Below are 23,842 nucleotides of genomic sequence, written 5' to 3'. Positions count from 1 at the left end.
TTGCTTTAATTATTTAAAAGTGCTTCAGCTGCTCAAACTTAGTTACTTTAATTTGGAAAGCCTGTTGAAATATGCATAGATTTAAAATCTTTTTTAAATTGATCGAAAAAATTCCTTCTCTTAATTCCAATTTTTCATTAATTAAAAATATTTTTCATTCCAATTGTTCTAAATGCAATTTTCAGCTAAGAATGCCCATGTGCCTTTCATTTCAAACAGTACAGAGCCACAACAACAAAGTAAATTTTATTTTTATTTTGGATCTTTGTTAAAAAAGAAATAGAAGAAAAGGCAGATCACAAGACCATATTCTCTCCTTCTGTGTACACACAGTACACAGACTATCAATGTGGGCTTTCCTCCTCATGGTACTGTGTTTTTTTCTAAGTTTGAGCTCCAAAATTCAGACTCTGGAAGTTAATTTCACAGGGTGAATTTTTGAAGAAAGTTCTCATTTTTCTTCAGTAGAATTTGCCTTTGCCTCAGAGCCTGAAGGGAGTATTGTGATCACCTTGCTGGCTTAGTCAGAGGTTCAAGATCCAACCTCCATGCAAAATACTAATTTTGAATGAACACAGAACACTTTTGAGGGGCTCATCCACTACTGGGTTAAAGCACATTTATGAAGTCCATTTAAGTGGCCTCTTACTCTTCTCTTGGATGAGATAAAGGGACTTCCCTCTGCACGCACTGAACATAGGTTTTCTAGGTTTTATTCTTGTAATAAGAATAGCAGTGCATTTTTCATTGTGCTACCTCCTGAAAACCTTCCAGCCTCTCAAGATCCTGTTGGCATTTCTCATGCTAGATCTAGACAATCACACAAAGGTCTTTTATGTTGCCTAAACCAAGGAAAGGCAGGTGAAATATTCTATAAGCAACTGGCTGATGTTTCATGATTGCTAGCCCTTGTTCTTGTGGGAGACTTTAACTTGCCAGATGTCTGCTGGAAACTCAACAGAGTGAAGAGGCAGTCTAGGAGGTTCCTGGAGTGTAAGGAAGATAAATTCCTGACACATCCTGGTGAGTGAGCCTACCAGGGACAGTGCCCTGCTAGATCTGCTGTTTATGAACAGAGAAGGGCTGGTGGGAGGTGTGGTGGTCAGAGGCTGCCTTGGGCATAGCAACCCCAAAATGACAGAGTTCACAATTCTTGGTGAAATGAGGAAGGGGTCGACAAAACCTCTGCCTTGGACAGTCCTTAATAACAAAGGAGTCCAGGAGAGCTAGACACACTTTAAGAAAGACATCTTAAAAGCACAGAAGCTGGCCATCCCCATGTGCCAGAAGATGAGCCGATGCAGGAAGAAGACCGGCCTGGGTGAACAGGGAGTTCTCACTGGAAATCAGAGAAAAAAAAGGAGTTGATGACCTTTCCAAGAAGGGGCAGGCAACTCAGGGAGAGTAGAAGGCTGTTGTTAGGCCATGTAGAAAGAAAATTAGAAAGTTGAAAACTCAGCTAGAGCTCAATCTGGCAACTGCTGTGGGAGGTAATAAAAAGTGTTTTTATAAATAAATTAACAACAAAAGCTAAGTAAATTCTCTATCCTTGGATGTGGGGAAGGGGGGAACACTGTAACCAAGTACCAGGAAAAGGCTGAGGTACCTGTACTTTCTTTGCCTCAGTCTTTAACAGCAAGACTGGTTATCCTCAGGGCAACATGCTGAGCTGTCAGACAGGGTCTGGGAGCAGATCAGAACCCCTGCAACCCAAGAGGAAGCAGCTAGTGACCCACTCTGCCACTTGGACACTCATGAGTCTATGTGAGTACAAAGGACATGGCTGTGCTGATGACAGCAGCTGAACAGGACCCAGGGTGTGCCCAGGTGGCCAAGAAGGCCATTGCCATCCTGGCCTAGAGCAGCAATGGTGTGGCCAGAGGACCAGGGCAGGGATTGTCCCCGGTACTGGGCACTGGTGAGGCCATACCTCAAGGGCTGTGTCTAATTCTGGGCCCATCACAACAAAAAGACAGACGTTGAGGGGCTGGAACGTGTCCAGAGAGCTGGGGAAGGGTCTGAGGAGCTGGGAAGGGTCTGAGGAGCCACACGAGAAGGGGCTGAGGGAGCTGGGGTGTTCAGCCAGGACAGGAGGAAGCTCACATTTTCCAAGCGCCTCATCATTTTCCAAGCGCCTGAAAGGAGGCTGTGGCCAGGTGGGGGTCAGCCTCTTCTTCCAGGCAGCCAGCAACAGGACCAGCAGAAATGGCCTCAAGCTGCACCAGGGGAGGTTCAGGCGGGACATCAGAATGAATTTCTTCCCTGAAAGGGCTGTCAAGTATTGAAACAGACTGTCCAGGAAGGTGGTGGAGTCACCATCCCTGGAAGTGCTCAAGAAATTACTGGATGTGGCACTTAGTGCTCTGGTTCAGTTGACATGATGGTGATCAGTCAAAGGCTGGATTCAATGCTCTTAGAAGTCTTTTCCAATCTCAATGATTCTATGAGTCCATTATCATATTAGGAGCTCAGATTGTGTTACCTCTGAAACAGACAGACATCTTTCTTTCAAAGCTGCATTTTTAGCATTCAGCCCATCCTTCAAATGTTTCTCTTCTTAATTAGAACTCTTTTTTTTTTCCTCAAGGCAAGACTGTCTCCCATTTATTCGCATTAAAATTAAAAATGTAATATTTTTTGATTGCAATCTCTATGTCACACAAAAAGATAATTATGCATAAATAACTATCCAGCATTGTTATTTAATGTGATATGATGTGATCTACAAATTATATTCTGACTATCAGCAAGGGTGAAAACTTAACCTTGCAGCTCTAAATACCAAGTATTGCTTAAAAGAAATTAAACCAATTATTTTTAAAGTGGATACTTTATTAGCCTTCAGTTAATTAATAGCACTCTGCCTACACTAACCAACCACACTAGGAAGTTTGATAATGTTCCACACAGAACTCACTACAAAACCACTACAGTTAAACTGAAAAAAAAAAATTACTTACAGTTCTTAAAAATAATAATTAGTTCTATGGACAAAGGTAAATTTATAGTCTCCAGAACAGTAAAACTTCAATAGTTACGCGATATAGCTATCATATATGAAAATTCATGCAATCACTTCATATGAGGTCAAAACCTCATAAAATATAGATTGCTTGTCTGTATAATCTTGAAAATCATCTACAGACTTCTCCTGTAAACATTAAGCTATTGGATGACAAAAATCTGACAGTTCTAGGCACTGACCATTACTCACCCTCGAAGGTCTCACTGCAGTATAAATGACTGAAAAATGAATCCCTCGTTCCTGCAGATCCATGGTCACTCTTCCAATTATTTTGTCTGTAAATAGAAACATATAATTCAACAAACTCGGTACGCTGAGAAAGCTAGAATCCTACAGTAAATGGAGAAGTAATGAGCTAGATGTTTAAGCTTATTCAGTTTGTTTAAGCAACTTAAGTGCTCATTCTATCTAGGTACAAATGGGATAAGACAGTGTCTTGAAAAATGCACAGTTTCAGTGAGATGATTTTAAAAAAATACAACACTTCAGAAAAAGGGATGATTTTGATGCTGAAAAGTAAAACCATGGAAAATATACCCAAAAGTTTGAACTTTGGACGATTAAAAGCAGGAGCAGGAGAAATCACTTCAGAGGTTTCTTTTCTTTCTTTAAGAAATTTAAGCAGTGTTGTTCTCTGAATTACAAAATACACATAACTATCACTGAGAAACTCAAAACATGGTGTTTAGTGTGGGGCATGATACATATAATACTGGTAGCAATATTTCTTTTGCCTTCTGTGGATTTAAAGCCTGCTTATGCACCCCCAAGAAGACACAGAAAATTTTCATTTTCAGGCCAAAGGAGAAATATGTTGAAGTATTTCTGAACAAGGAAGAAGAAGTCAAAAAAGGAAGAGAGGGCCTTTCAAAGAGGTCCAAATATGCCTCTACAAAAGATCCTCTTCTAGTTCTGAAACCACAGGCAGCGGCAATAAATGCTTACAACTGATAAATGTTTTCAATATTTGTGCAGAAACATGAACATCTGCTAATAAGGAGCACAAAAGTTGTGAATCATGATCCATTATTAGTGTTGTTATTGGGACTGCTTGAGAAGCAAACAAGCAGAATCATATTTACTGTTTCAGTGCCTTCCCACTTCTCCTTCATGTACCAGCCTGGTGGATGGAGATTTTGTAACCTGGACATACAAACTTCTCAGATTTTGAGGTTATACTTTAGAAATTGTGTTTTATTTGCATTTGCTGAAATTAAGAGTTTATATTGTTATCCTCTTTAACCACTTCTATTTACTGTAATTATGGTGTCCTGGCTGAGTAAAATATTTGGCTTTTGTAAGAATTCAAGTATTGCTTTTTTCTGTAGGGTTTCAGCTGAACTGATTTCCTCATATCAGTCAAGAATCATAGCTATGTGAATTTTCCTTCTCAAAATTATTGCTAAGAGAATCTACTGTGAGAAATGTACTTACTCAGAAAAATAACTGCCTAAAACTACTGCCATAATTACACTGGTTGTGGAGATCCAAGGCATTATATAACGTTGATTTTATAATTTGGATTCACAGATTTTGGAAATCCTCTTCAGCCTTAGCAAAAAATTGCACAACAAAAAAAAAAATAATATGTATAAAAATGCAGAGATTGACTGGGTTTTCTTTCATTAAAGCAACCAACAGCTTTCTGAAGTAACATGTTATTTGCATTTCCCTTCAGAAGGGAGATACATGTAACTATAGTTACCAGTAACATCTGTAATTCCTGCCTTCAGGAAGATTCTAGAGGTAACTCCTTCGTCCAAAGAAGCTTCTGTGAACATCCTTATGACAATGGGGTTGATATAGATCTCTTGTTTGCCTGTGATCAGACTATACCTTTCTTATGATGTATTTTCAAATTATCCAGAGAAAAAGAGCTCAGACTGTCCACCATGTTTTAAAGCACCTAAATTAGATGCCTATCCGGGAGCAATAGTGCAGATTCTATACTTGGCCAAGCAAAGCAGCATATTTTCCCTAATCCCCACACCTTCTTCCCTATTAAAATCTAGTTGATGCTACCCAAGAAGTTGGCATAGCTTTTTCTTCCATCCTCCCACAGATCATCTCTTAACTTTGCTTTCCCAAAGCAAAGTGAGCAGCGGTTGCTTGAGTCTACAGTGTGCCCTGGCAGCCAGGAGGGTTAACCCTGTCCTGGGGGCATCAGGCACAGCATGGCCAGCCAGGCAAGGGAGGGGATTGTCCTGCTCTGCTCTCAGCTGGGATGGCCTCACCTCCAGTGCTGGGGCAATTCTGGCTGCCTCCATGTAAGAAGGATAAAAAGCTATGGGAGAGTGTCCAAAGGAGGGCAATGAGGATGGTGATGGGTCAAAAGGGGGAAGGGAGCCTTATGAGGAGTGGCTGAGGGCACTTGTTCAGCCTGGAGAAAAGGAGAGAGGGGAAATCTCATTGCAGCTACAACTTCCTCATGAGGGGAAGAGGAGGGGCAGACACTGCTGATCTCACCACTCGTGACCAGTGACAGGAATCAAGCAAATGGCATGAACCTGAGTCAGTGGAGGTTTAGGCTGGATATCAGGAAAAGGTTTTCTACCCAGAGCACTGCAATGGAGCACCCTAGAGAAGTGGCAGAGGACCAAACCTGACATAGTTCAAGAAGCATTTGGAGAATACAGTCAGGCACATGATGTGAATCTTGGGGTGTCTTGTGTAGGGCTAAGATGGACTCTGATCCCAATTGGTCCCTTCCAACTCAGTACATTCTATGATACTATAATTCTAGGGCTTGGGAAGTTCATTCTTGAATCCATGCAGCTGATGAAAGAAATGTCCCATAAAGACAAAGCTCTTGATCCATGCAGCTGATGAAAGATATGTCAAATCTGCTATTTGGCCGAGACCAACATTGAGCCAAGGCTCAGCTACCCAGTATGCTCTGGAGACAAGAAAATAGAACAAAATAACTCCTCTGCAATTCAGAGATGAAAACCCAACTGCTTGTTTTAGTATAAAACCCACTCAATTTGGACTAGAACAAAAACAAACAGAAAAGGATACACAACTAAGGTATTTTCCTCTGATTTTCAAATCTGCTTTGATTTTACAACCCCAGTTCTGATCATAGAACCCCAGTCATAGCCACCAAGAACACTGTTTAATTATTAGCCCACTACACTGTAAAGCTCCAAAGCTACCACTTCATGATTTTCATGCTTTATAATTTGATTTCTAATTTAGAGTAGTAAGTTGAAAGCTCTGCAATGAGATACCTCTCAGTGCCATTTTCATGTATAGCACCTCTTTTTCAAACAGATGCTAGGCAAGAAACTTTTTTTTATAGTATTATATTGAGAGATTCAACTTTAACAAGTAATGTTTAATACACTGCAAAACCAATAAAAGACTGATATCAAAGGCACAGAAGGCCATCAGTACTGTTTTATAAAGATTAGAAAAACATTTCCTATTCATGCAGACATCCTTTGTTGAGACAAAGGCCTTGGAATTGCCAGATGAGCCTGGCACCTCCAGCTGCCAGTGTGCAAGGTGAGATGGGAGGAGGCAGCTCAAGCTGCACAGGCTTGCAGGGGTTGTGCTCAGAGAATGAGCAAAGGCCCGTGCCTGAAGCAGACGTGAATTTATCAAGCTTACATTTCATATCACAGACACTTAGTGTCTGATTAGAACTAAGACAACCAGAGCTTATAGAAGGGGAGTGGGATAAAAGCCTTTAAATGATAGTAGCAAAGCAAAGCCTGGGGACTAGAGAATGCTACCTGCTCAAGTGAAACCACAAATGATGAAATGTTAGTTATGTCTAGGTACTATTACTTACCATTTTCAGCAATTGCTTCCAGGGTGGAAATCTCTTTTAAATCACTAGAGAAAAAGAGGGAGAAAAATAATTTAAAATCTTTCCTAGGCAAGAATGATATGAATCAGAAATGTATAAAGATACTGACTGATAAAAGGATTATTGTCAGTCCCTAGTCATTCTTTCATCTTCTCCTAATGACCTTTTTCTTCTGCAAAGCCATTAAAAATGTAAGGACCACATCTTCAGCTGATTCTTAAACCCCTCAAATTTCCTAGGCAGCAGAGAAGCCATACTACTGACAGTATTTTGGTCAGCCTCTGAGAAGCTTTTTTTTTCATTTTGTGTTGGCCCCTTGTTTAACATTTGTACAAGAGCTCTTTAAAATTGTTATCATGCCTCTTTTTGTGTAGTGATGTGACAGCTAGAATTGCATTTGTTTAGGACACGTTGATATCTGCACCTTACACCAACATGTACAAATGCCCAAGTAACAAGTTGGGAAGAAGAGGAAGCAGAAGGAGCTCAGCAACCATGCCTTATATTTTCTAAATATACATTCACCTGAAAGAACAGTCTCTCCCTTTCTCTGTTAGATCACAGCCCTCATAGAGCTGGAAACATGGAGAATTAGTCCTCCTCTTCCTTCCATAGCAATGGAAAATCAGACTTCAGGTTTACTTGCTTCAGGTTTGTCTGTATGTTTATTTGCTTGCTTATTTATCCTGCCAGTATTTTTGACCCCTGGAATGCCTTCTAGCAATTAATTCTGCAGGTAAATCATGTGTCAAGTAAAATAATTGAGCCTTTCTGCTAAAAAGTGCATTGCCATTTAGTTTTATTAGCTGCCCCTTTGTTCATATAATGAGGCAGACAAAATAGGAATGCCTGACTGCCTTTCTCAACATAATTCATCTAGTACACCTGGTAAGCTTATCAGGGGACTTTGAGAAACCCTGAATTTATCCTTATAAGAGAAACAATTTTGATAGCCCTACAAGCTTTCACTCTGTTTGTTTTTTGGTTTTTTTTTATTTTAATTTTCTGAATACAACTGACATTTTCAAAAGCTCTAAAAGTCGTGCACATGTGTGGGTCAGCTCTGTTAGTGATAAGCCCCTACCTGGTAAGTGGTTGTAGCTGAACCACCAGTAAATTTGGGTGAGATGCATTCACTTCCAGCTGAGAGACATTAGTTACATTTGTTAACTTCCAGTCTCCTGATTCTTGAAGAACCTTCAGGAGAGAGCTGGTAGCCTTGCAGTCAACAGCTGGCAAAACTAAAGATGAAGGAGAAGACTGAAGAATTTCCTGTAAAAAATTTACAAGATGTTTTTTTTTACTTGCTTAATATTCAGTTGCTTAATAATTAGCACAACATTTTTTTATAATGTATCCTTAATTTAACATTCAAGGTGAGGGACCTCCACAGTAAACAGCAATGTGAATTCTCACCAGTTGGATGGATTGTGGTTTGCAGGCTGCTCCTGAACTTTCTTGCAGCAAGCTTAAAGCACTCAGTAACACCAAATTTTTACTGTCTTCCACATGCATGGTGGAAGAGGAGAGCTAGATGATGTAGAAGTTCTCAAGCTAAGAGTGTAATTGTTATGAACACTGCCAGAAGCAAAGCTCAGATGACTCTAACTAAATACCCTTGGATGTGAGAAAGATCAGTGCCAGACACCCCCAGTTCCAGCAGCTCCATTCAGTTAAGTCATACTTGGAATAAAAAACATCCTGCATTTGTGTACATCCTGGTGGTACAGCACATGGTACAGAAAAATGTGTAATTTGTAATTATTAATTTTAAAAGCTGCAGATTCCAGGCTCTCCAGAGCATCCAGACACACACAAACAAAATTCATGTCATGCTTTCCACCTTTTTGCTCAAAGTACTCAGTATAAACCTCAGGCTGCATTCGTTCAGATAAAGCATCAGGGTATCATCCACTTTATTTACAAATCTGATAGCTGAGCTCCTGATACAGACACCTGAATGAAATTAATCGAAAAATATTCTTTACATTTGGAACTGTCAGAAAACATCTTTCCAAGCTTTTTTCTTGATAATAAAATTTACCTGAAATATCTGAGGAAACAAAATGCAAGATGAAGATTTGAAAAATATCAAAATTAATGTCGCGCATATTTAATGTTGTGGTGGGTTTACCCTGGCCTGATGCCAGGTACCAACCAAAGCTGCTCTATCTTTTCCTTCTTCAGCTATACAAAGGAGAGAAAATAAAAGGTTCATGGGTCAGGGAGAGTTCACTAACCAATTACACAAGAAAAACAGTCTTGACTTGGGGAAATTAATTGAACTTATTAACAATCAAATCAGAGCATGACAATATAAATAAAACACAAAAAGACCTTCTACCCACCCCTCTTCCAGGCACAACATTACCCATGACTCTCTACCTCCTGCCCTGCAGTGGAGAAGGGGGACAGAGAATGGGGTCTGTGGTCAGTTCATCACACGTTGTCTCTACTGCCTCCTGGCAGGAGGACTCCTCAAACTCTTCCCCTGCTCCTGCATGGGGTCCCTCCCATGGGAATCAGTCCTCCATGGACTTCTCCAAGGAGAGTCCTTCCCACATGCTGCAGCTCTTCACGAACTGTTCCAGCATGGGTCCCTCCCATGGGGTGCAGTCCATCAGGAATAGACTGCTCCAGCCTGGGCTCCTCTCTCCACAGGTCCTGCCAGGAGCCTTCCCACAGGGTCACAGCTTCCTTCAGGCACCCACCTCTCGTGGCACTGGGTCTCCATGGGGTGCAGGTGATCTCTGCTCCCCCGTGTACCTCCAGGGCTACAGAGGCACAGCTGTCACACCATGGGCTGCACCACGGGCTGCAGGGGAACCTCTGCCTGCTCTGCTGCCTGCAGCACCTCCTCCCCTCCTCCTGTGCTGACCTCGGTGATGGTTTCTCATAAGTTCTCACACCTCTCTTCTTGAAACACAATTGCTTCTGTGCAGTAACTTCTTCACCTTTTTAATACGCTGCCACTGTCTCTGATGGGCTCAGCCCTGGCCAGTGGCGGGTCCCTCTTGGAGCACTGACACTTTTGGACATGGGGGAAGCTTCTGGCAGCTTCTCAAAAAAGCCACCCCTGTAGCCCACCCACTACCAAAGTCTTGCCACAGAAACCCAATACAAATATAAATACTAGAAGATATTTTTTCATTGAGTCCTAGTTTACAACTTGTTAACTTTGCTTTTGTATTTTCTACATTTAAGTCCAGATTAAGTCTGTCACTTGATCCAACATTGAGATCTTCAAGCTGTTACAGACTCTCTCTCTCCCCCCCATGCAAGTGTTGTGGTGATCCTAACACTTTTCTCCTATTATTATTTTTTTCCTTTTTTTCTGTTCTATGACTGCTTTTCTGACCTGCTCTCTAATTCTTTCTAATTGCTCACATCTTCCTTCCTAGGCAAAGGCTACAGGTACTTCCATATTTCTATAGATGCTCATAAGGTAGGATTATATGGTATTGTCTGATTTACCAAACTAAGAGAAAAGTAACTACAGACATTAAAATAGAGCAGAAAGCATTGATCTTGTGTACAGGTCTTTTGAGTAGTGTTTTTAGCACCTCTTGGAAAAAAAAGATGAAACATTTAATTTTGATTTGTTTACAGATTTGAATTTAGACCTCAAATTATGATCAATTCAATGATTTAGTTTTATTCTCAATATTTTAATCCCTTATCCCATAGCAGGAGCCAGAATGGCAACAGCCATTTCATCCAAGGATATTAAGCAGATTACTCATTTAATGTAGAGTAAGATATAAAATGTATTATTACTTAGTAATATCTTAATTGTGCCTCTGCTCCTAACCAGCACTGCATTGCCATCTGTCTCAGCTTCCAGCCACTGGTATTCAGCTGCTTTTCATCCTAAGGGCAGACACAGCTGGATATCAACTCAACAGCCTCAGGTAGGCAATCTGACCCTGTGCCTCTTTGTCCTTCTTGCCATTTGGCAACTGTGCGCTTTTCTTTACAACACCCATATGTTGCTTTACACACTTTAGGATTTCAGCTACCTTGCTTGTTGAAAACATGAAAACTCCAAAAGGGGGTGGAGAATGAAGAAGATGTTGAGAAACACCTGATTTTGCATTCTGTTAAAGGAAACCACACAGTGGTTAGGAACAGGAGAGAGACAAGGAGAGAGAGAACGGAGAAAAGAAGGAGAAGGGGAAGGTTTAATTTTAACTTTCCAAATTTTATCTATCCCACAAACTTTTACACTGTAGCCATGTCCTTCAAATGTATGCATAAACCTGTAAGTTATAATTTTAATGAAAATTGATCTGATGTACTTTATGTGATAGAGTGTGTTGCAGCTAGAGGAAGTGTTGTTGAAAAAAACCCCATGCTGTACTGTTTAGTGGGAAACATGGCACCAATTTTTTTTTTTTTCTGAGGGTTACAGACAGATCCAAGGGACTGTCAAGAAGAAAACCTGAAGTCCAAGAATGGGAGGAAGCATTCCAAAGAATAAAATACAGATTATAACAATAACAAAGGATGGGGAAAAGATTGATGTGGCCTTCACAAAAAAGTTTTGCCTAGCAGTTCTGCTGAAGATACCTGAAGGAGTCAACAGCCATGTACTCTAGGAAGCTCTAGATGGTACAGTCTCCTTGGACCCACACAAGGCATTTGCCAGAGTCTTGAAGCAAGCACTACTAAAGAAACTGAGCTGCTTTGGAGAGAGAGGTAGTCTTCACATGAAGGTAGCTAAAGAATAGAAAAAGATTGAGCAAGCAAAGGGTATAAAAAAAAATCTGTTACTGCACTAGGGTCTGTTCTGTTCCATATGCTCCTAAACTCTCTGATAAAAAAATAAATATTGACCTAATGGGACTTGCTCATTATGCTGATTTTTTTCAGGTTAGCAAAGGCAGTGTCTGACTGATGAACTACAGAAGCAGCTCCTGGCACAGCCTCTTGGTCAACTGAGTAACTGATAAGATTCAACATAAATTGATTTTAGCACAGCACAGGGTGACAGAAAAACAAACCTAATTTTACATACACAACAATAGGTATTAGACTCAAACTGAGTATTACCCTTCAGTAATGAAACCTTGAGAATTACAGCAGCTCTTTGAAAATGGTAATTCAGAGTCTGATAGTGACCAGGATTGAAAAAAATGAAATATTAATAGTATTTTAGAAAAGGCTAGAGAACAAAACATCATCATGTCACTCAATAAGTCTATGATGAACTTTTATCTTGATTATTATACAGTTCTGTGCAGATTCCCTTGTCAAAAAATAATATAAGAAAACTAAAAGAAAGAAAATAAAGACAGTGAAAATTTTATTAGAACCTGTGTATCACATGTGACTAAACAGTATTGCTCAGTCTATGACCTCTCAGTGAGGACGGGATGGAGTTATCAGACTACAAGTGGCAATGACTTACAGTCATAATTATGCAGATGCACAGCTGGTCACTATTTGGAGTGTGTTAACATATACTGCAGTTCTAAGGAGCTGGGCATTGTCTAGGGAAAGCCCAAACTAATATTAAAGAAAAATAGTCTGTAGGGTAGGTGACTTCTTGAGAAAGAAGTTCCCCAAATGCTAATCTCTGTATTTTATTATTTAATTTAGAAGTTGCTTGAAAGTTCAAGAAAAATGATCTACCTATAAGATGCCCTTTGTATTTACTGGAATAAGATTCTTTTATTGCATGCAAACCCATTGATAACAAAATCTCAGAACAGCTGCTAATGCAGCTGAACAAATCAAATATCTGAAAATGTTTCTGGGGTTTACAAGTCTATAACTCTTTTTCAAATAACATTTTCTTCTTGTAGAACACATGCTGTTACATGCTCTTATACATTCCAAATGAAATCTCCAAAGTAGGTTTATGAATAAGTTTGCATTTCTGAGGTTCATAAAGGAGGATGCTTGAGAGCAATGGGATATTTATTACAGCTTCACTGATCACTTGTATAATATAGACTGTGTAGGTAAAAACCTTTGGATTATGCAACATCAAGGATTCTAATTTCCTCAGTGAGAAAACTCAGACCTGACTTTCACTCTGTCCTGTGTTGTGTGAGTACTGTTGCAATCTTTCACAGCATGATTAAGAATTGATTTCTTGCCCAAAATATCTCAAGTGGAGTTCAAGTAATACAAAAGCAACCCAGCAAATTTTTGTAGACTCTATTATGCCAAATATGGATGACTACAAAATTCCTTTACTGGCCCTGAGAACTAAACCCTATGCAATAGATATTGACAAAACTCTCTCTATGGGCAACCAGGTGAAAAGGAAGTATGCAGTTTATACATCTCATTTTCTTCCACTCACATGAATGACAATGAGATGTATAAACTCACTCACCTCACCTCCATCAAACTACACTGAAAAGCATTAAGATTGCAAAATCCAACAGAACAAATGTAGGAAGTGCTGGAGTTAAGGTGAGAAATTGGTAAAAATAAACTTTCCAGCCACAATATGGAAGCTCCAAGACAGAGAGGGAACAGAGGCAAAGTCAGAAAAAGACCAGTTGGTGACATTTATTCAGATTGTTAAATACTTGGGGGTAAGTGTTTGACCTGCCAGATACAGACAAAGATTTACTTAAACATGACCTTTTGTTTAGCTGAGGACCTCCTTCCCAGCACTCACAAGGTCCCCAATCCCCTTGTATAACACCTGATTTCTAAACCCATCAGTCACTGGCCTTATCTCTAGATTTAAAGCCTTTAATCTCTATCTACAGAGCTGATGGAGTCCTGATCACAAGGCAAAGAAGAATGCTTTAAGTACTTTGATATGCCTCTTAAACATGGAGGGCCTTCTTAAATAAGACCCACCACATTATTAGGAACTTGCAATGTCATGCATTGCAATGCATGTCAAACAGCTGAAATTTAACCAGTTTTGTAGTCAGGTAGCAACAAAAATTTGCTCAGGACACAGCCTAAACCCTCAGAAGGTAAGACATAGCAGAGAAGAACCAGTGCATCTGCCTGCAGACACAGCCACTGAGCCTTACAGTACAGATGATTATGACTCCCATTCATTCCTCAGAAAACCCATGTAGATACTCTGAATAATTGTTTCTCTTCCAGCATCAGCATTAAAATTCTGTTATACGACAAAGAGATTAATATCTCCAGTTCCACTTATACAAGGAAGATGTGAGGTTCTTAAATGCAGAGACAGGTATTATGTGAATATTTATGTATTTAATCACATATAGTGATTGCTGTGTGGTGCTTGGGAATTTGCACTCCCTTGTGTGCTCTAATACCATTTACATTACTAATAGCTCTGTTCATCCTGCACTGCCTCCAGGAATATCTTCATGACTTCCACAAGCGAACATTTTAAGCAACAGTTTATTGAAATGTCTAATCACATTTCAATAAACTGTCATGTAAGTACAACCATAGATGCTCTGCACAAAATCTATAAACCTTCTCAGTGAGGACAAAACTTGAAGCTGTTGACTGAGTCAGGATGATTCCATCTTAAATTCTGTGCCTGGAGTTTACTTCAAGTTAATCAACTAGCATTATTTTTTTCATGAATATTAAGGCAATATGGCATCTAGTGATACATCAACTTAATAAAAATATAAAACAGTTAACTCCCAGAATGAGCCTCAATTTCTGTAAAAACAAAATAGGTATTAAATTCTGTAAATAAGAAAAAAATTATTGGTTCCTATAAGTTTTTTTCTTCCTATGGCTTCAAAACAGAATTCTGGGGTGTTGGTCTGGAAGTTTATACTGTTTTTTATAATAGAAAACTGCAGCATATTTAAGAACAATTTTGTCAGTTATGATGAATTGTGAAAACTCAGTCTTTAAAACTAAAATAGCCACAAAGCATGTATCTGCAAACTCGCTTTATTTCCTTTAACACATCTGCTTAAACTGGAATAATCTCAATAATTTAAACAGGAAAACTTCTGCAACTCACTGCCCTCTTCCAAGTTATTTTCTCTACGCATCTTTCTTACATCTTTCTTTTTCTTTTTAAATACTGCACATAAAGAAATAAATGAGATAAATGCTTGCCTGAACATTTTGAAATGGATTCTTGTTGCCATAGGATTCACTGAAGTACGTGAAGTCATCTATGCTAAGCTGAAAAACAAAGAGAGTAGGTTGGTGAGAAGGAGTCATGGCATCTTATTTAGGTACAGACTTGTGCTCAGTATTGGTGAGGAAAAAAAATGGTTTACATACCCTATCTTGCAGGAACAAGACGAGGTTTCTGGAGTTCTGGGTAAAAAGAGGTTGCAAGAGTGCTGTCAGTTCCTCTGCTGAGACAACTTGTCCTCCATGCACTGCAGTCACTGGATTCCACTGCGATCTACAAAGGAATAATTCCTTTCTCTGTAGAATTTTTTTTCTTGTTTGTGTACAACAGCAGAGTTGCATCTTTTCATAAGATGCATTTTCATACTTTCTAAGTGCAATGAAGAAGAATACATTGAAAACATTCAGAGAGAATTCCCAGATGGCATCCCAACTCCCAAAACACTTTGCAGTGCTGACAGATGGAGGCCAGGAGGAGTAGAACTCAGACTAGATCACAAGTTGTCTTAAACTAGTATTTTTTAATAGAACTTTTGTTAGTACAAGTGTCTTACAGTGCCATTGTACACAGGTTCTCTCCTAAGGTTTTCATGATGAAGGAACCATTCTACTGAAGCTGCTCAGAAAAGCCACCTTTCCAGCAGCAGGAGCTCTTCTGAATGGAATGACTCAAAGCACCCAGCTTACAACCCTTTTGCCAACCTGTCACTATGAGGACTGGACAGAGAAATAACTAATCTATTTAGTTCTGCTTCTACAGGAAACAGGCAAAACAAGAGGTGGCGTTTTCTTTCAGCGCCTCATTGGGATTTTAACAGTATGCACCATGGGTCTGTAGGGATGAAACTTTTTATGAGCATTTTCATCCTAGGTGTTTTGACTAATGAAAATTGTCTTTGGAAAAACAAACTGAACTTGATGCATAATCTTCCATCTTTGTCCAAATACACATCAATTGCTAAAACCTGAGAAAACAGGTTGACACTCTAACTGGTTCTAATTACAGTAAGTCAAATACAGGCAATTGTTGTGTGCTCTAACATAATTTATTATTGATTACAATTTGATCAAGTTGAGATAAAAGTTAAATTTTCTAACACAAAGCAATTTGCAAATGACCATTGCACAGCAAGCTTTTATGAATAAGAACAACCTCCATCTTAAGATGGAGGCGGAACAGGGTTAATGAACATATAGGTGGAGTTCAATGTTGTTTTTTGGATAAAGAAAATCTAAATTGCACTCCAAGTCCTCCCTGCAATTCCAATGAAGATTGCTGAAAGTGAATTGAAAGCGTGAGATTGCACCCACGGCAGGGGCCAAACCAGCACAGTCCTGTAGCACCAGGTGATCCCCATCTCACTTCAGACTCTGGGCTTTGGGAAAGCATTACAGCAAACTCTGGATGTGAAAGACTCCTTCAGGACAATGTGCTGGAGATGTGAAAATTAAATTCTAGTAGAACTATTGTCTGTCACTTTACAAGCTTTAGAGTTAAATCTTGCTGAGATGAAGGAAATGGTTTTTTATTGCTTGAAATTATCTGATATTTTCTTAGTTTTAATCAGCATCTTCACTTTGTTAATTTGTGCTTGGAAATCCATATTAACTTATATTTGTGAACATAAACAACTGAGCAATTGCAACAGGCATGCCTCAACTTTTCAGGGAAGACAAACCTCACAATTTAAAAAAATTAAGTATAATCTTTTAAATGAATATATTTGAAAAAACAGAAAGTCCAAAAGATTCTGAATGACTCTTCAGGAACTGACTTTCATACTGACTTTTTGCCTTGCATGGCCACATCAAAATACTAATGATATTAAAGAAAAAGCAGATAGAACAAATTAAGAGATGATAAAAAATGGCTTGTGTGAAAGAAAATGACACTGAATATCTTGGTATATTTATTTAAAAAAACAAAACATAAATAAATCCATTTCATACCTAAACTTAGAGAAAAGAAATGAAACTTTTGAGAGCTTTGGGGACTTGCAATTAAGACAAAAAAGTAACAAAAGCACATCAAACAAAATGAAAGTATTTGAAGCAGCACAATGATAAAGGCTTTTGCTGTGAACTCAAAACCTCAGAAGTTTAATGATCCTCTTTTAAAACATACTTGCTTCTAAGAAATTCCCTGTTCCTTGAAGCAGTTCTTGTTAGCTACCTAACCTTGAAAACACCTTTTGTGACACTTTTTAACTTTCAAGCAGTCAACTTTAGTAACTTCATAATCATAAAGAAAATCTACATCAGTTGATTAATAATTCTATTAAAATGCAGCATTTGCCTAATACTTATATTCACAATATTTTGCATGCATTTATTTGGCTGCCTTTTACCAGTTTGCTGAGCACTATGCATGGCAGTAGGGAAGGCTACATCCTTCACTGAGGGAGCTGTTGTTGTCTGCTTGGTGCAAGAACATTCCCAGCGTAGTTCAGACAGGAAATAGAACCACAGAAACATTTAGGCTGGAAAAGACCTCTAAAATCATCAATTCCAACTGCCAATCCAGCACTGCCATGTCCACCAGTGAACCATGTGCCTAAGTGCAACATCCACGTGTTTTTAGAACATTTCCAGCTGACTCAACCACTTCCCTGTTCCAATGCCTGACCACACTTGCAGTGAATAAATTTTTCCTAATATCCAACCCAAACTTCCCCTGGTGCAACTTGAGGCTGTTTCCTTTTATCCAATCACTTGCTAGTTGGGAGAAGAGAGCAAACCCCACCTGGCTACAGCCTCCTTTAGGGGAGCTGTAGAGAGCAATAAGGTCTCTCCTCAGCCCCCTTTTCTCCAGGCTAAACACCCCCAGGTCCTCACCACTCCTCACCTGTGCTCCAGCCCCCACCAGCCTCCTTGCCTGGTCAGGACCTTTTACTGGGTGCTTTACTGGGAGCTGCAGGGTGAAACGGAGATCTGTGAGTGCCAGGGGCTCGTGGATACACCGAGGATGAGCTTTCCTGAACACAACCAAGCAGCTCATCCCACTGAAGTCCTCACCTCAGGGACAGATGAACGATGTGGAACCGGCAGCAGGCCAATACACACAGTGATTGCTCTTAGTGGCTGCTCACACAAAGCCCTGTGCCCAGAGACACACAGCCTCCTACAGCCACCCAGGTGCCAAGCACAGAGAACCCCTGCCACTGCACCAGCGGGGCTCAGACGACAAGCATCTCTGCTAACGTACGTGTGCAGGAGCACACAGCTTCAAGGAATCCTAGGGAAGCTTTAAGTTCGAGGAAACTTACAACTCTACTGCTCTCTCTGTCCTCCAACAGTCAAACAATGCCCTAAAGAAAAGTGAGGAAAGCAAGCTTAGCTTGATATTTTGCTTCTTTCTTATACCTCACTGCTCTGACATGACAACATGATGTTCTTTCCTGAACAGTATTCTTTCTGGAATTTGAGCAATTAGGTTGATGGAAGGAAAGATTTCAAGATTTCCTGCACCTGGACCCACCAGACGGGCTGATGGAAAGACAACAAGGCTTCTAGCAGTCTAACTCGTGATTACATTTTTGCTTTGTAGCTGGCTTCAGAACTCTTTCCCACAAGTTATTCTTGCCAGTTGTCTCTATCAGTCACCCTGTGATTACCATGTAAGAAATCATGTTTTCCCCTGCTCAGGAGAAGTAAAATAGCTTTCATGCTGGCACTCAGTGCCTCCATTGGCATCCAAAAAAATTATAGCTAAAAAAAAATGTCTTTCTATGTTACACCTTCTTTCACTAGATTTATCAGTAAAGTCCCTGTAGTTTAGGAAACAGTGCAAATCTACTAATTGGCATTAACACTTTCTCAAAGTCACTTATAACCTGGGTTTACCAGAATAGGATTATTTTCCCTATATAAGCGTAGCATAAAAAAAGGAAGTAATATATTTTAGAAGACTGTAGGCAAAAATCATTCCTAAAACAAACACATGAGGGGGCAATCACAAAAGCTATTTTTAACTAATTTATTTGCTCAAACTCCTTCTCTTTATCTGTGGAGGGAAAGAAATCCTTCTGAATATTAGCTCAAAATGGCTAAATCAAATTTGTTCTGTGTATCATATGCAAGAAGAGCCTCTCAACCTTCCCTACTTCAAAAACCCAACCAGGGAATATTAGTTTAAAGGCTGATTTAAAATAAAGGTCAAATTTTCCACACCAGAGTTATCTGAAGAACATCCAGTGATATATTCTTTTGTGAAAAACAGGACAGTGTGACATACTGAGTTATTCCCTAGTTGAATTGAGAAAGAATGTTTTCTTTTTTTTTTTTTAAACCCAATTTTCTCCAAGTAGGGATCTGCATTTTACATTTTAGAGGAAAGAGGTATTTGATTTCCTAATGTCTCTGTGAGAACTGATATCATACTTCCCGTTGCTTTGTGCACTGCACGTGTTTGTCAGCTGCAGGTTTCACCTCTATCTGGCATCTAACATTATCTTTAACACTATGAATACAGTATAGTAATAATGCATAAAACAGACTGTTACATTCTCTAATACAGCTGTCCTGAGACATGGCTTGGCAAACACTGGCTAGTTCTAAATTAGAACAAAATGTAGTATCCTTCAATTATTCAATACCAAATCCTAACAGATAACCTGGGAAAGGGTGATGGAATAGATCAGTGAATCACAGCTTCTGTGGATTAATGAATTGCTAGACTTTTATACTGGTGGGACATATTCCTCTTCAGAGAGTGAACAGATATCCATAGATATTATAGATAATAGATACTATAGATAATTTCTAGATTACAGATGTAGATATTATAGATAATTACTGCAATTCTGTACTTAACTTTCCTAAGACTCTTAATAGTAATTTCCAAATTTCATAGGCCTGTGGATGACACACTGCAAACCTCGCACCACTGTGAAGTACCAAATGTAAAGCACAGTTAGGGGTTAGCAACAGGAAGTTGCTGTTAGTGTTACATTGTTTTATAAAATAACGAAAAACTTCTTTTCAGCTTGAACCAGAACTAATTTTGGCCCTACAAGAACTTTACCTTTCAAAATGCAAATACCATGGTTGGAGGAACACTTCTTCCACAAAAGGTTGTATTCCTGGAGACATGAAACTCACTACCCAGTCCAGTATCCTGGTTTTCTGCTCTAGATTTGTATAAACCAGAAAAATCTGCAGTAGAACAAGCTGCTAATTACATCTTGATGGAAAGTTTGCTTTTATGTCCACATGGGATTAAGAGATAAGATCTTGTTTGTATATACACAGATATGTTTTTATATAAACCAGGAAGGAGGACAAAGGAAGCACTGATCTTTTCTTAAAATGCTTAGAATCACTTTTAACCTAAGAACAGTGCTTTGCAACAATTACTTTGCTTTTAAATACAGGGGTATTACACAGGGTTAATACGCTTATATAGGTGCCTGTCTTATATAATGGTGAATTACTAAGTATTTTGAATATAAAACTGCCTTGATGTTGAAACTTTTTTTTTTTTTTAAGGGGGAGAAAACAAAGAAAACAAAGTGAAAGCTAAAAATTCAAACATTTTCAAAACACGCAGATTTCCATATGCAGAGTTTCAGGTTTTGGAAATCCATAAAAATGAGTAAACATATGGCAAAGGTGGTTAATAAGTGGCCCATATTTTTCTGACAACTTAAAATATTCAGTATCCACCTGAAGCTACTGCATTGCCCAACCTGCCATATTTCTGGAAATCCCAAGTAATGGTACAAATCCTTAAAGTGATCAGGAATAAAATTCCTGGTTGGTTAGAAAGAGGTCTATACCTGGTTCTTTCAAAGCAGCTTCAAAGTCCTTTTATAAGAATATGCAAAACCCTGAATTTCAAGTGTCTCTGGATCTGTCAAGACTGCAGTTGTTTCTAACATCTGATGCATATACATACAGCAATGTACTTAAAAACCTGTATTTAAATGAACATTAAAGTGAAAAGTCGGGGTTCAGAAGTTAGGAAATCCAAGGTTTAAAAAACTACAACTGAATTTTTGGTCAGCTCCTTTATGTATCACTGCCTTATGTTGTGGCTTTAAGCCCTAACATCTCTAACAGTAGAGTTCAAAGATGCTTTAGAGTGAATAAAGCACACCTACTTCAGATTAGTTTACTGAATTTCTTTACTTCTTGCTCAGCTTAGAGCACTAAAATTATAAATAAAAAGGGTAAAATCATCTGTTGGCTTGTTTGACGGCGGAGGTGCAAATTTATTTCTTGGATAATTGCACTGCCCATAGCTGACTTACCATATTCGATGGCACAACACATTCTGTGCAGACACACACAGAGCAGGAGCATAAGCAGGGACACATTTCGATTGGATCTCTTACCTCCCAGTTGACCAGAGCAGCATCGGCACATGGTGCAGGGACAGGGAGGTGTGCAGCAGCAGGGCGAGGGAGCAGAGCAGCGCGGCTGCAGCCATGGCAGCGCGGCGAGCCGAGCGTGTGCGCAGCGGCGCCTCCGCCCGCTGCCCGCAGCCGGCCGGGTGCGCCTGACGCCGCTCCCAACAGCAGGGGGAAATTCGGAACGCCAGCTTCCTTCGCCTGAACTTGGGAGTTACTCGTGTTTTTAATGCTTTCGGGTTTGTGATTTAAACAGCTCGTAAAACGCTCTGCAGTGAAAGCTTTGTCAGTTTCCTCTAACCTTCAGGTGCATGAGAGTCATGAAGTCCAAATTCCTGTCCTATGCAGGCTCATAACAGTTATATAGCTCCAAAATGGAGTTTACAGAAAAGTTTTCTGTGCTGCACAAAATATATTCTGCAGAACTTCTGTCTTCCTCCCCTGCTACATATTATCATGTTCCTCAGCTTAGTTTTTTCACATGATTGAGATCTGGCGTCACACATTCGGGTGTTGACAGGTTTGAAATCTGCAACAAAACGCAGATTTCAGCAATAAGGAAGAGAGACAGAAAATGGCACGTTCAGAGCCACTGAAACACAGAATTGTTAAGCTATCTTTTGCATGGAGCAACGCTGCACCGGAAATCAAAAATCTCTTAAGTCAGGGGCAAATTATAGTCACTTCAGAAAGTGACACGACTTCAGTATTTCACAAGACTCATGCAAGAACAAAACAGTCTTAGAGACTTCCTTCATGCCCGGAAGCAAATTGCTCTGGGACGCTTTTTTGTGCCTGCCAAACACTGAGCAGTTTCTACACCTTGTGACTACATTAGGCAGCAGCAGCCTCGGCACATGTTTGGCTCTGGGCACAAATGCCTCCTCACCATCAGAACAGGATGTTAGAGATCATGCACAAAAGAAGTTATGAGCTGTGTTAAAATGAGCTGTGTTAAGGGAAAAATAAGGAAGCACAATGAAAACTGTGCTTCCTTATTTTTCCCTTTAAAAGAAATGACACAAATAGAGGTCAGAAGACATGCATGTTTAAATCTGAGCACATGTAGTCAGATCAGTTAAATCCATTTGCCTTGAATCACAGTATATTGTTATAGTGTGCTTGCCTAATATAAGGCAATTTGTTCATCAACTCAATCTGAAATCTGATTTCTCATAAAAAAAATAATTTTAAGGGTAGCAATAAAACATTTTCATGTTCTTTTCTTCTCCATGTTACCTTTATATAACACAGAAATGAACTGTATTTTTTCCTCTTAACCTCAGAGATATATTAGAAATCCCATCTGTTCCCTTTAACAAGCCAGTGTGTGTGTTTGTCTGTTTAAGGGTGTGTACAGGTAAGACAGCAAACCAGACCTCAAAGACAGAGGTAGAAACAGAAGCACCTAGACAGAATACAGGAATTGCAGAATTTCCAATAAAACTCAATTTTGCAGAAGGACAATATTTGACACACTAACCAATTCACACACTCTTACAAAAAGACCACTCTAGGCCTTACATCAGATGCACAAATAGTCTGCAGGTCTGATCACATCAGAAGAGCCAGCTGGGTTCACAAATCCATGGTTTATTGAATGTAGCTTCTTTGGGATTGTTGGTGACAAAAGCAGCTGCTGCAGAATATACAGCATTAACAATAAGACTGCAATAATATTGTATAATTTCCTGTGTCAATACTAAGCATAACTGACAATCCAAGACTCACCAAAAGGCATCCTTTTTGTGGAGGATGAGAAAGACAAGCGTGTCAATCTGTCCCTTAAAATTTTGTGTCAAATTCTCATCCCCCACTGAGGTACAAAATTGAGGTACATTTTATACCTTATTAACGACTATTGTGCAAAGCGCTGTCAGTGGGACTGTGATCAAACCTTCCACTCTGCGTAGCTGCATTGTGTGGAATATTTGCTGGTAGGAGGTGCACTTGGTTTGTACAAAACATTTCTGGGCAACAAGCGGAACACAGCCACATGGTTTCTACGCTCACTTCCTGCTCCTCCCCATGGCTGTGGCAACTCGAACCACAGGACTCCGGCCGGGTTCCGCAGTGCTCCGATCGCCGTCGGCCCCGTCCTCACATCCTGAGCTTTGCCTTCTCTTCACTGCTGGGTGCTTCCAACACACACACTGAGATGCACAGTTGGTGGGAAAGCTCTGTATTCTGCCTTACAGAAACAGTCTTAAAACTTCTTGAAACATAACCAGATTGTTTTCTCTCAGATTACCATATCACTTATGAACAAACTTTTAACTGAAAACAAACTGACTTTTCCTTTTTAATATATCTCCACAAACCACAGTTTGGGAACAACTGAAGTGAAAAAAGCTTTGAAAAAAAGGAACAAGAAGAGCCTATTGAGTGGGATTTTAATTTGCTTCACTAAGTAAATTTAGCTCACAAATATATCTGCATATATTTTCTCCTTTTTTCTTCACTCCTAAAAATAGTGGTTTTTTGGACACTGATTTGAAAGACTACATTAGTTAGAAGATGCTTATTTTGTGGAAAAGCATGTTCCAAATATTAGTCAAGCATCCAACTCACTGTACTTCCAGCACAAATTTT

The 23,842-nt window shown here is 39.5% G+C and overlaps 1 protein-coding gene across 1 annotated transcript in view; it reads right to left on the bottom strand.

Annotated features, from left to right (window-relative positions):
• Window positions 1-21,498, bottom strand: part of ATP6AP1 (ATPase H+ transporting accessory protein 1) — a gene marked incomplete at its 5' end in the record, with an annotated part of 50,691 nt that extends 29,193 nt beyond the window's left edge. The window contains 6 exons of the mRNA XM_041405519.1: window positions 3,215-3,300; window positions 6,822-6,865; window positions 7,924-8,111; window positions 14,877-14,945; window positions 15,048-15,174; window positions 21,236-21,498. Coding sequence (XP_041261453.1) covers window positions 3,215-3,300; window positions 6,822-6,865; window positions 7,924-8,111; window positions 14,877-14,945; window positions 15,048-15,174; window positions 21,236-21,498 — 777 coding nt within the window. The remainder of the gene's footprint in view (window positions 1-3,214; window positions 3,301-6,821; window positions 6,866-7,923; window positions 8,112-14,876; window positions 14,946-15,047; window positions 15,175-21,235) is intronic.
• Between the last annotated feature and the right edge of the window lie 2,344 nt (window positions 21,499-23,842).

This window comes from Onychostruthus taczanowskii, unplaced genomic scaffold (assembly GCF_017590055.1).
Source record: "Onychostruthus taczanowskii isolate IOZ18803 unplaced genomic scaffold, ASM1759005v1 scaffold23, whole genome shotgun sequence".
Lineage (NCBI taxonomy): Eukaryota > Metazoa > Chordata > Aves > Passeriformes > Passeridae > Onychostruthus > Onychostruthus taczanowskii.
This window is presented reverse-complemented; position numbering and strand designations above follow the sequence as displayed.